The following is a 13,307-nucleotide window of genomic DNA, read 5'->3' on the forward strand; positions in this document are numbered from 1 at the left end:
GGTCGAATTGCCCATTGACCAACTATCTAAATGTCTTTGGGAAGAATTAAGACTTCTCAATTATTGTTTGCAATGGCAAATTTATCATGTAATTTTGGTTCAAAGAAATCTGGGTGTAAAGATGAACACTAATTTGTTTTTGAAGATAGACACAAAGTGCTCAGTGGGACAGGCAGTGTTGTGGCAACTTCAGTCCTTCCCACTGAAGTCCTCTCCACTTGCCACCTTCACAGAGGAGTGGAGTGATCGTTCTTGACGCAGACCAACTACAGAGAGATTTTCACGAAGTTTCAGTTTAATTAGTCGTTTATTGAAGTAGTGATACAAACAGATTAGTATTTCTCCCGTCATAAGTCTGGTAAGAATTGTATTCCGCCACAGCTTCTCCGTGTCTGACACATCATGTCTCTGTATTTCCAATTATACTCCTAATTCTGGCTCCTCCTAGTCCATATATGTACTCATCTCGCAACAATCCCCAAGTGTCCAAAAATAATACAGCAAGATACAAAATAATATAATCTGCTAATACAGCTAGTAAACACACATGGCTCCTACACACCGGCCCCTAATTGTTCTACGTGTATCACAAAACAATTACTAATAAACATTAAAAGGAGCCATAAAAACTTCATACATAATCAAAGTAAAGCATACACTATATGTTGGCATCTAATCTACATCTAAACACAAATGGCCCCTGCAGGCAGCATCTCTGGAGAAAAAGGATGGGTCACCCTTCCTTTTTCTCCAGAGATGCTGCCTGTCCCACTGAGTTACTCCAGCACTTTGTGTCTATCTTTGGTATAATCCAGCATCTGCAGTTCTTTGTTTCTACACTATTTTTTTTGCTTGGGTATGTACTTTTTGACACAAAAATGGGATGAAAAGCAGGGAGTGAGGAGGATTGAAAAAGCCTGCAAAAGGATATAGATAAGCTAGGAGAGTGGGCAGCGACTTGGCAGATGAAATTTAATACTGATAAATGTGAAGTTATGCGTTTTGGGAAAAAAAATCATAAGGCAAGTTATTTTCTAAGTGGGGAGGAGCTGCGTGGTAATACAACACAAAGGGACCTGGAGGTACTAGTACAGGAATCACAAAAAGTTAGTATGCAGGTGCAGCAAGTGATTAGGAAGGCCAATGGAGTCTTGGCCTTTATTGCCAGGGGGATAGAGTATAAAAGTAGGGAGGTTTTGCTGCAGCTGTATACAGTATTGGTAAGACCGCATTTGGAATACTGTGTGCAGTTTTGGTGTCCATATTTAAGAAAGGATGTACTTGCTCTGGAGGCAGTGCAGAGAAGGTTTACACGGTTAATTCCAGGGATGAGGGGGTTGACATATGAGGAAAGGTTAAGTAGGTTGGGACTTTTCTCATTGGAGTTCAGAAGAATGAGAGGCGATCTTATTGAAACGTATAAGATCGTGAGGGGCCTTGATCGGGTGGATGCGCTAAATATGTTTCCGATGATCGGGGAGACCAGATCTAGGGGGCTTAGTCTTGGAATAAGAGGGGGCTCTTTTAAAACTGAGATGAGGAGAAACTTCTTCACTCAGAGGGTGGTTAGTCTGTGGAATTCGCTGCCTCAGGGAGCTGTGGATGCAGGAACGTTAAATAAATTTAAAACGGAAATAGTTTTTTAATAGACAAGGGAATTAGGGGTTACGGGGAGCGGGCAGGGAAGTGGACATGAGCTATTGTTAGTATAGTAAGACCTGAGTAATCTCCTGGACAAGTTTCGATCGCATAGCTTGGGGTCGGAGAGGAATTTCCTGGATTTTTCCCCCAAATTGGCCTGGGTTTTTATCCGGTTTTTCGCCTCTCCCAGGAGATCACACAGTTCTTTTGGGTGGGAAGAAGGGCGATAGTGGGAAGGGGGTTGGGGTAGGATCAGCCATGATCGTATTGAATGGCGGAGCGGGCTCGAGGGGCCGGTTGGCCTACTCCTGCTCCTATTTTCTTGTGTTCTTGTACTTTTTGACACGAGTAATCCCAGTTCAGTTCCTTCCTTTGTCCAAGCAATGACTCTTCCAACAAGATCATGAACTCATTTTACAGCCAAGTTTTGTTGAATGCCAAAACAAATCATGTTCATTGTCCACATGATGTTTTTATTTTGTGCTATTTGTAATTTCAGGGTCTCTATAATCAAGTACTAGAGGATTGTGACAAAGCTTTGCAACTGAATCATAATAATTACAGAGCTCTCTTTCGAAAAGGAAAATCTTTGAAAGAATTAGGAAGGCATAAAGAAGCCTATGATGTTGTTGCAAAGTGTTCACTAGCTGTGCCACATGTAAGAGAAATACCATTCAGATTTCCATATGTAGTCTAATAACTATATTCTCAACGATGCTTTTGAATCTGTTAATACTGTTAATTCATTTTAAAGTATTTTGTGAAACAATTTTAGAAGTGAAATACAGATAATTTATTATTTCATGTTCAGAATTTGCATTCCTTTCCACACATGATTCTATTTAACCCATTGAATCTATAGCTGGCACTCAAGGCAATCCCATTTGTCCTATCTCTCTATTTATCTTCCTGTAACCACTTTACTTATTCTCTCTCTCTCTCTCTCTCTCTCTCTCTCTCTCTCTCTCTCATGTTCAAAATCTCCACCTATTTCTCCTGCTGTCAACCTATACTGGAGGAAATTTACTGCTATACCCCCAGTATAGGTCAATTTTACATCTGCTTGTTAAAATGCCAGCCGATCTTTGGAAGTGGGAGGAAGCTGGGAGCATATGTGAGAAATCTATGTGGTCACAGGAAGACCAGCACACAATAAAATAGGAGCAGGTGTAGACCTTCAAGCCTGCCCCCACCAGTTAATATGATCACGGCTGATCTATAGATTTAAGAGATACAGCACGGAAACAGGCCCTTCGGCTCACCGAGTCCGCGCCAATCAGCGATCACCCCGTACACTAACACTATCCTACACACTGGGGACAGTTTGCAATTTGACCAAAGCCAATTAACCAACAAACCTGTACGTCCTTAGAGTGTGGGAGAAAACCCACATGGTCACAGGGAGAATGTACTATCTCCATACAGACAGCACCGGTAGTCAGGATCAAACCTGTTCTCTGGCGCTGTAAGGCAGCAACTCTACCGTTGCACCATTGTGCCGCCCCTATGACACTGTGACATCTATGTTGTCTCAACTCCTTTCTGTGGTGCTTCCCCATACCACCTTCCTCAATCTATCAAATATTTATCTATCTCCACTTTAAATACTTGCAATGATTCAGCTGCCACCACCCGTTGGAACCGAGTATGCCATAAATTCAACAATATCTGCGAGAACAAATCTTTATGCACCTCGGTTTTGAAGACATGCCACTTATCTTTTAGTTATATCCCCGTTCGAGATTTCCCCACCAGTGAAAATGTTCGAACAATCCCCTGTCAAGTCCTCTTGGGATCTTGTTTTTGAATAAGGTTACCTCATTCTCCTAAACTCCAAGAAATGCAGGCACAAACTATTGAGTCAGTCAGTCTCTGTATGCCAACTCACCTCAGGAATTAGACTGGTGAATGTCCTTTTGTACTATCTACAATGATACTATGTATTTTTTTGGGGTAAGAGGATAAAAACTATTCAGTCTTCCAGAGACGACATCCAGTGCCCTGTACAATTGCCACAAAATCTGTTTAAAAATAAATTCCAACTCTTTTGCAATAAAGGCCAAAATGCCGTTTTCCTTCCAAACTTGTTAGACCTATCTGGTAGTTTTTTGTGATTCCTCTTACTGATTCATCCCAAGAATATCTCCACTCACTGTGTCTCACTTGAGTTGCTCTCAGAACTGGCCAAGTCTTATGAAATACCTGTAATATCATTAGTCACATGTACAGTGAAAAGCTTTTGTTGCGTGCTAACCAGTCAGCAGAAAGACAATGGGGAGGACCTCATTGAAATGTACAGAATAGTGAAAGGCTTGGATAGAGTGGATGTGGAGAGAATGGTTCCACTAGTGGAAGAGTCTGGGACTAGAGGCCTCAGAATTAAAGGACGTTCTTTCAGAAAGGAGATGAGGTATTTCTTTAGTCAGAGAGAGGGTGGTGAATCTGTGGAATTCTTTGCCACAGGCTGTGGAGGCAAAGTCAGCGGATATATTTAAGGCAGAGATAGATAGATTCTTGATTAGTGCGAGTGCCTGAGGTTATGGGAAGAAAGCAGGAGAATGGGGTTTGGGGGGAATGGGGGGAAACAACTGGGAAGAAACGGCGTGGAGATCTGCATTTTCACACTTCTATACCTTTTGCCCGATAGAAGAGGGTGTGACTCGTCCTCGATTATGCTGGTGGCCTTGCCGAGGCAGCGTGAGGTGTAAATGGAGTCAATGTTAACTTTCCGCTTTTATCTCTCCAGAGATGCTGCCTATTCCACAGAGTGTTATTTTAGATTTTAAAGATTTTGATTCTCCCTATTCTTTCCAGCTGTTTTCTCTCTCTCTTCTTCATTATCTCCTCCAGAAGTATTACTTGTGAGTAACAAGCTTTCACACTCTGTATCAGCCAGCATCATCGCTGGTTTTCTATTACAGATATATCTAACATTATACTGTTTCTATCTCATTTTAGTTGCCTAATATAGAACCATCTTAACCATTTTTTCTTAACTGAATGGCTTTTAAACACAAAACAAAAAAATTCTGTTTACATTTATATTTCAGGATGATGTTGTAATAAAATTAACCCAGGAGTTGGCTCAGAAATTAGGATTAAAAATTCGGAAAGCTTATGTTCGAGCCCAGGTGAACACGTTCTATCCTAATTTTCTTGCAATTAACTTCCATTTTTAATCTTTGTACTCTTATTGTTAATTGAAAGTTTGTCTTTATCTTGCAGCCTCCAATAATTGCTGCCAGTTCCAGTACTTCTGTTGAATCTTCTAAACAAGTAGGGTGTTCTTGTTGGCATGCTTAATTTTTTTCTATTGTTTGTATTAAATATGCCTGGGGGATTTTGGCATTGACTGCTTCATTACTGTCTGTTTACACTGAAGTTCTCTTGTTTTAATACATTGGGTGATGTAAAATGTCAGGGGAAGAGTATTATGATAAGATTAGACATTGATGCCTCATTTTATTTGTAGCATTGAAACTTTTTTTTAAAAGGCTGCTTCATAAATTTCAATAACAAAACGTCATAGAAACAGCCTAATATATTTCCAAGCAGCACTTTGGGTCTTCGGTCTATTGCACGTACCAGGCAAAAGCCATGTACTTTATTGCCTCGACAGAACATCATTATCAAATTCCTGCCTCTGGTATTGAGCAATGTTGGCAAATGCCATCCTGGTCTCATAGTTGCTAGAATTGGAAAGGTGCTTATTTATTCGTATGTCAACTACAACAATCAAAAGTGGCAATTGGTGAGGTAAGTCTCTAATTGGGGGTTATCAAGTTGGGACAGTGGGCAGGGAGGTCACTCAGGGATAATGTGCTGTTATCAAGTTGGGACAGTGGGCAGGCAGGACCTCCCTGCCCACTATCCCAACTTGATAACAGCACATTCCCTTGGAACATGTTTGTTGGTCTGTACTTGACCACAAGGACAGAGGTCAGTGTCTGCAATGCGCCGTCTTTTCATGTTGGCTGCAAAGCGACGAGCACCAGTTCGTAGCCTGTTCAGTTGAACCCAGGCCTTCCTGCGGAGGTTGTTGCCTGGAGGGTGTGGTGACCAGGTCTCAAAGTATGGCTGGAGTCCTTCTGGGACAGCTAGTGCTGCATTGCCCACTGCATCCAGACTCTCCATGTGTGGGCGCAGAGGCTTCCATGAGCGCAACCGGCATGGGGCCTCCTTCTCATAAAGGATGTCAAAGGGTGGGAGCTGCTTTACGTCCTCATCGCCCACCCTGGGTAGTTCTACAGAACTGGCAAAATTTGCAGCAAAATTCAACTACGGTCACATCATGGAAAGGTGAAATAAATGAAACCTGGCAAAATAAAAAAAAATTATCATTAGGGTATGCTAAGTATTATTTTATTTTTGGGCTGTTCATTGGCAAAGTGTATTGCCTAGGTGAAGTCTACTGTGTGATTTTACTCGATTGTATGCAAAAACGAATGGAACTGTACCTGGGTACATATGAGAACAGCGTATCATTGAATAAATGACAGCTTCCATTACTGATCCCTCATTGTCTCAAGGAGTTGTGGTCAGACATTATTTTGAACTGTTGCAGTACTTTTAATAATGGTTCTTCACATAGTGCTGGTGGATAGGTAGATCCAGGGTTGGCAACGTTGAAGAAGGGGCAATATATTTCCAATAAATGATGGTGTGTGACCTGGAGAGGAATTCTCTGCTACTGAGATGGTGGAGACTAGATCTTGAGGTATATTTAAAGTGGAGATATATGAATATTTGAAATATCGGGGAATTGAGACTCGTAGGAATAGAAGAAAGTTGAGCCAGTTGTAGATAGCCATGATCATATTAATTGGCGGGCAGCCTTGAAGGGACTGGTGACCTACCCTTGCTGTTTTCTTGTGTTCTTGTGAATGTGGAGACTTGATCATTGATTTCATGCAAATCTACTGGTCAGTAGATTTTTAGCTGATGGATAAAAGGGGAAGCAGAGGAAAATAGTATTGTGATGGGAGATGAGCCATGATCTTGTTAAATTGGTGACGCTGGTCATGGGGCAAAAGGCTGTTTCCTACTCCTATTTCATGTAATAATACTGATGATGGTAATGATGATGGTCATAGGGACAGTCTAAAGAAGCGTCCTGACCCGAAACGTCACCTATCCGTGTTCTCTCAGGATGCTGCTTGACCCACTGAGTTACTCCTGCATTTTGTGCCTTTCCGTGTCATAATTGTGGTTGGCAATTCAATTTTTCACATTATTGCATGCTATTAATTGGTTCAGATGCATCAATTTGAAAGCTTAGAAGAGATAAATAATAAAAATTATGTCATGGGATATTCAAGGAATTTTTAAAATGTACAAGACGTTAGAATGTAAAGCTGCCTTTTAATGCGAATATAGTTATTACCCATTATTACAGAATTTCTTTTTCTCTCTATTTTTCTCCCTAGGCCATCAATGGTTTGGATTCAGTTGAAGATATTGAAACAGGTACAATAAACTTGATTTCATATTTATAGAAACATAGAAAATAGGTGCAGGAGGAGGCCTTTTGGCCTTTTGAGCCAGCATCGCCATTCATTGTGATCATGGCTGATCATCTACAATCAGTAACCTGTGCCTGCCTTCTCCCCATATCCCTTGATTCTACTGGCCCTTAGAGCTCTCTCTAACTCTATCTAACTATCTAATTCCTGCAAACTCTGCAGAGGAAGCAGTTGTACAGCAGTTTTCCGATTGATGATATAGACAATAGACAATAGGTGCAGGAGGAGGCCATTCGGCCCTTCGAGCCAGCACTGCTAATCAATGTGATCATGGCTGATCATTCTCAATCAGTACCCCGTTCCTGCCTTCTCCCCATAACCCCTGACTCCGCTATCCTTAAGAGCTCTATCTAGCTCCCTCTTGAATGCATTCAGAGAATTGGCCTCCACTGCCTTCTGAGACAGAGAATTCCACAGATTCACAACACTCTGACTGAAAAAGTTTTTCTTCATGTCGGTTCTAAATGGCCTACCCCTTATTCTTAAACTGTGGCCCCTTGTTCTGGACTCCCCCAACATTGGGAACATGTTTCCTGCCTCTAACGTGTCCAACGCCTTAATAATCTTATACGTTTCGATAAGATCCCCTTTCATCCTTCTAAATTCCAGTGTATACAAGCCTAGTCGTGCATGGTACGGGGAGATCTGTTCAATTACATCTATGGGCAGAGAATTGGCAGATGGGGTTTCAACTGGGCAAGTGAGAGGTGTTGCATTTTGGGAAGTCAAATGAAAGGGGAAAGTGTACAGTTAATGGCAGGACCCTCAACAGCATTGATGTGTAGAGGGATCTTGGAGTTCAAGCCCACTGCTCCCTGAACGTATCAACACAAGTGGATAAAAGGGATATGGTATGCTTGCCTTCACCAGTTGGGCCATTGAGTACAAGACTCGGGAAGCCACGTTACAGCTTTATAAAACTTTTTGGCGCGGCTGCATATGGAGTATTTTGTGTCGTTCTGGTTAACCCATTACAGGAAGGATGTGGAAGCTTTGGAGAAAGTGCAAAAGAATCTACCAGGATGCTGAGTGAAAAAAGAAGAGTTGATGGAAATCGATGGGTCGGGTGGCATTTGTAGAGGGTAATGAACAAACAAAGTTTTGGGTTGAGACTGAAGATGGGGCCCAATCTGAAACTTTATCTGTCCATTTCCCTCCACAAGTGATGCCCGACTTGCTGAGTTCCTCCAGCACTTTGATTTTATACTCGAGATTCCAACAAACGTCGTCTCTGTGTTTGCATTTTTCCAGGATTAGAGGATATTAGCTATAAGAAGTTGGACAAACGTGGATTGTTTTCTCTGTTTTTATCTTTACAAAGAGGGGTAGGTGCCTGGAACAGACTACCAGGGGTGGGGGTGGAAGCAGTTAGGATAGTGGCATTTAGGAGGCTTTGAAATCGACACACAAATATGCAGGGGATGTATCATGGGTAGGCAGAAGAGATTAGTATAATTTGACATCATATTCAGCACAGATACTGTCAACCAAAGGGCTTGATTCTGTCCCCCGGTTCTGTTCTATAAACGGTCTTCTGAACTTGTACGGTGCAAAAAGGTCGACACACAGAAATGACTAATATTTAGTAAAACACCCTGATGAAATGTTGTTCCCTTTCAATATTAACTTTTCTGAGATTAAACATATTGCATCCTTTTTTGTTGTAGATTTCCCAGGATTAAGTCGTGAATCTCCGGTTCCCATACCTGAATCTTTGGATGAAATCCCTCAAGCTGCATGTGAATCGCCACCAATTCTAGTTGCCAATTCGAATTCTACCTCGCCTACGGTACATCTGTCAGAGAAAAGCATTCCTCCCACGGCTGCAGTAATGAATGGAGGAGGGGTTCCTTATTCAGTGCCTGAGGCATGTGTAGAGTTTACCGATGGAGACAAGATAGGAGAGGACCTGGATGAGCTGCTGGATTCAATGTCTACTGTGGAAGAAACCCCAATGGTAAAAGTTAATGAACTGTATTCTTAGTAAAGGATAGATGCCTGACTCACTGAGTGACTCCAGGATTTTGTGTCTTTTTTAAAACATAAGCCAGCACCTGCAGTTCCTTGTTTCTGCATTTCGACATTTAGGATTTCGTTTTTTCAACACCTCCAACTTCTGTTTAAGTTCTGGAGAGCATTTCTGAACCAGAATTTATCTGGAAATTGCCAAGTAACGTAGTTAGAAGAGTACACTGTTACTGGTGAAGGTTATTGTTTAAACTGTTGTGCCTATAGAGAACTACAATTGGCCTTGTTATTCCTGAACAATGCTAGGTGATTGTGTTTGATTTAAAAAAAAAATTTTTTTGATGCTATCCAGTAATTTAAATGGTCCCTGTGGTTATTATTTTTTGAGGACCAGTGTGTGCTTTTGTGTTGCCTGTGCTCCAAAAACAACTGATGGTTGGTTCCAACCCATGCACATGAATAATAGCATTTTGCTAGTGGTTCCAGAGTGCTGTTAATTCCCATGCCAGGTATTGTGGCATAATTCTTCTTCTGGAGAAGACTTCCCACTTTCAACAATTTTCTAGTATTTATAATTTCTTTAATTGCCAATTTCTGGTGCTGGACAGCCATTGCAGCTATAGCATTTTCTCCGTGGACACAATCTAGAAGATTAACCCACAGTGGATGTCACATTATGTATGGAAATGCAAGTTTCAAATCGTTAATGTAAAACGAAAAGGACTCCAAGTTCTGGAGTAACTTAGCGGGTCAGGCGGCTTCGCTGGAGAACATTGTTTGTTGATGCTACGTATCGAGATAGCCACAATAACCTGATTTATTTTACAACTTTTATCACAGGAACCCATGAATCTTAAAGGAAGCATTTCATCTAGCTTGCCAGACAACCTGCCTTCTGCCTTACCACTTCAAGTGACAAGTAGTAATGTTCCTTCAGTAACTCTACCATCTGTCTATTCATTAACTATGAATATGCTGCCATATGATAATTTTGGATCCAGGATGGATTCTTTAGACTCATTACCTATTATGGAATCTCAAAGAGGTAAGAATATCGAGTACACTTCCAAATTTGGGCAGTGAATTTCCATTAACAATTTTTTATATGAAATAAAAATGATTAAACTCATGCAGTGAAAATGTTCTTCGGCTCAGTTGAGTGTTCACTATGCTTTGTAAGGGTGACAATTTGTTTGCATGTGTTTACTGGAGCTGATCATGCAATGGGTTCCTTGCATCATGATTGGGGGATCTTCATTGTGGTTCTCTGCTTCAGCTTGCCTTCATGGGTCGAGCCATTCAGTATAAAAATTGGGGTGCCAGGTTGCAGCAATACAAAGCATTGGTTAGGCCGCACTTGGAATGTTACGTATGCTACTGGTCACCACACTATGGGAAACATACTGTAGGATTTGAGAGAGTGCAGAGGAGGTTCATCGGGATTTTGACAAGAATGGACGGCTGTAATTATAAGGAGAGATTGGATACACACGGTTTGTTCCCACTAGAACATGGGAGGCTGAGGGTGACCTTAGAGGTGTATAATTCTGAGTAGCATAGATAGGATGGGTAGTCAGTAGGTCACTCTGCCTGTGTGGGAAGGATCTGCAGACAAAAAGTGCTGGAGTAACTCAGCGGGTCAAGGAGCGTCTCTGGAGAAAAGGCATGGATGATGTTTTGGGTCGGAACCTTTCTTCCCAAGCCCTCTAGGTCATTTTGCCTGTTGGGTCTACTCCCCTAACATTATGATCCCTTTATCATTACAAAGTACACCAACCTCCTTCTCCAATATATTTAACGAATTAGCCTTTTGTAAAGAATTCCATAGCTTCACCATTCTTTAAGTGACAAAACATTCTCCTGATCTTGGTTCTAAATTTATTTAGAGACGGTTTAAGGACTGTCCCACTGGATCATCCTGGGTATGGAAAGGTTGTCTTGTGAGGAAAGTTTGAACAGGTTGGGTCCATACTCATTGAAGTTGTGAAGAATGACTGGTGATTTTATGGAACACAATAAGATTCTTAGGGCTTGAATGGTAAATCCTCTCATGGGTGTATCTGCGAGCTGTAGAAAAAGTCATTTCTTACACTAGATTTTAAGGAATTCTTGATGAGGCTACATCTTTTTCTCTGAAAAGAAACAGTAACTGGTTCAAAGTTTAATGATTTATTTCCCCCACTTATGTTTCCATTTTTCTTGTTAAAATCAAGAATGATTTTAAATACTCTTTTTAAACAAAGGGTTTTGAGAAGATAGATTTTCAGACTTTTATTTTACTGCTGGATCTTTGCACAGCTGAAATGAATACAGTGGATATTATTTAGTATACTATTAGTATTTTCAAAAGTTGTCATATTTTCTCTTTGGAAGCAAAACTGAATATTGGAACGGGGGCTGGAGCTCGAAGACACAGTGGTACCATTTCTTATTTGTCTGTGAGTACATTTATAATTTTCGCTTGTCAAGATTTATAATAACGAGTGGTGAAATTTGATAGAACAACAACAGACCAATTAAACAAAATGAATTATTGAAAACTATAAAGTAAATTTAAATGGTGAGCTAAAAATAAGAAGTAATTCAATTGTCCAATAAAGTGTTGGACAATATCCTTTGGGTGGGAACTGGTAGAAATGTTCAAAAGGGATAGATAAAGTAACACTTGGATTCATAAGGGCAAGGATGAGATGATAAGGCTTTGTTTTATTTTAATGACAATCCTTATGCGTAGGACTGCAGAGTACATTATAGTAAATGTACACAATTTACTGGTTGACTTGATTCTGGACTCCTGTTTCATGAATGTCCATGAATTCTGAACATCGGGTCACAAAAAGGATGCAGAAGAAATTTAGGCTGAAGTCACTTAATCTTCATGAAGTGTGGAATTTAAAAAAAAAATTGGTACAGGGATAATGTGATGGATTTTGACCAAATAAATCGATGTTTTTGCCATTGGTCAGGGAAATGGTAACCACTAATGAAATATTATTTCTTCCTACCACTCAAATATAAGATAATAAAAGGAGAGTTTAAAAATTACTTTATTACAGCAGGTTATTAGGATGTGGACTATACCACTCAGGAGAATTGAAGTAATACTTCTCAACACTTTTGAAAAGTAAATTTCTTTGGAGGGTAAATGGAGTAAGTGTAATGAAATGGAAATAAAGAGTTCTTCAGAGAAATCTACGTTGAACCAAATTTTCTCTCTGTACTATTAAATTAGTTTTTTTCTAGAAAGCACTTTGAGGTGTTCTGATCTGATCATGTCGTGGTTGCTTTACTTTAGACTTTAGGGTTGCTACGTCAATTCAATTTGTTTTTCTTTGCAGCACCGGTCTTCCTCTCTGATTCTGTGATAGGGAACATGAAAAGAATGTGAGACAGATAAAGAAAGCGACAGGCAAGCAGAGGTGAAAGTGTGAGAGGCAAAAGAGCCTGTTAGAAAGAAAGGCAACAAGGATTACCCGAATGGGTTAAGGGTTAATTATGAAACAATTATAAGGAATAGTTTATTGCCATTTTTATAGCCCTCAAGCCCATCTGTGGAACAATACCCCAGCAAAGAGGTGGAGGAAGTGGACAAGAGTAAAATTCTATGCGAGTGTTGAATCCTGGAGGAAAAAGGCCATGACAATTGTTTTTTTGTAGTGCCTTTTGTCTTGGCTTTTGTAGATGAATTTGCTAGCCTGGGTATTTAAGAAGTTAAATTTTTTTACTTTTGATGGACACAATAACAATTCAAAAAACGCCTCGGCAGTGGATAATCCAAATCCCCTCCTGTTAACGGGGAAGTCATGGAGTGATATCATGTGGAAACAGGCCCTTCGGCCCAACTTGCCCTCGCTGCCCAACATGTCCCAGCGACACTAATCCCACCTGCCAGCATTTGGTCCATTTCCCTCCAAACCTGTCCTGTCCTGTCCATGTACCTGTTCCTTATTGAACATTACATAACTTATTGGGCGTTACATAACTTCTGCTGCCTCAAACGCAAGAAAACGACCTGTTCCTTATATGTTGGGATAGTCCGTGCCTCAACTACCTCCTCTGGTAGCTTGTTCCATACACCCAACACCCTTTGTGTGAAAAGGTTACCCCTCAGATTCCTATTAAAATCTTTTTCCTTTCACCTTAAACCTATGTCCTCTGGTCCTCGATTCACCTACT

General features: G+C 40.7%; 1 protein-coding gene across 4 annotated transcripts in view; it reads left to right on the plus strand.

Annotated features, from left to right (window-relative positions):
• Positions 1–13,307, plus strand: part of zc3h7a (zinc finger CCCH-type containing 7A) — an 84,619-nt gene that overhangs the window by 39,864 nt on the left and 31,448 nt on the right. For 3 of the 4 annotated variants that reach the window (XM_078418176.1, XM_078418178.1, XM_078418175.1), the window contains exons 5-11: positions 2,141–2,299; positions 4,692–4,772; positions 4,867–4,917; positions 7,068–7,107; positions 8,831–9,120; positions 9,972–10,176; positions 11,505–11,569. In XM_078418176.1, coding sequence (XP_078274302.1) covers positions 2,141–2,299; positions 4,692–4,772; positions 4,867–4,917; positions 7,068–7,107; positions 8,831–9,120; positions 9,972–10,176; positions 11,505–11,569 — 891 coding nt within the window. The remainder of the gene's footprint in view (positions 1–2,140; positions 2,300–4,691; positions 4,773–4,866; positions 4,918–7,067; positions 7,108–8,830; positions 9,121–9,971; positions 10,177–11,504; positions 11,570–13,307) is intronic. The other variant, XM_078418179.1, reaches the window with a different exon arrangement.

Source organism: Rhinoraja longicauda, chromosome 21 (genome assembly GCF_053455715.1).
Source record: "Rhinoraja longicauda isolate Sanriku21f chromosome 21, sRhiLon1.1, whole genome shotgun sequence".
NCBI lineage: Eukaryota > Metazoa > Chordata > Chondrichthyes > Rajiformes > Arhynchobatidae > Rhinoraja > Rhinoraja longicauda.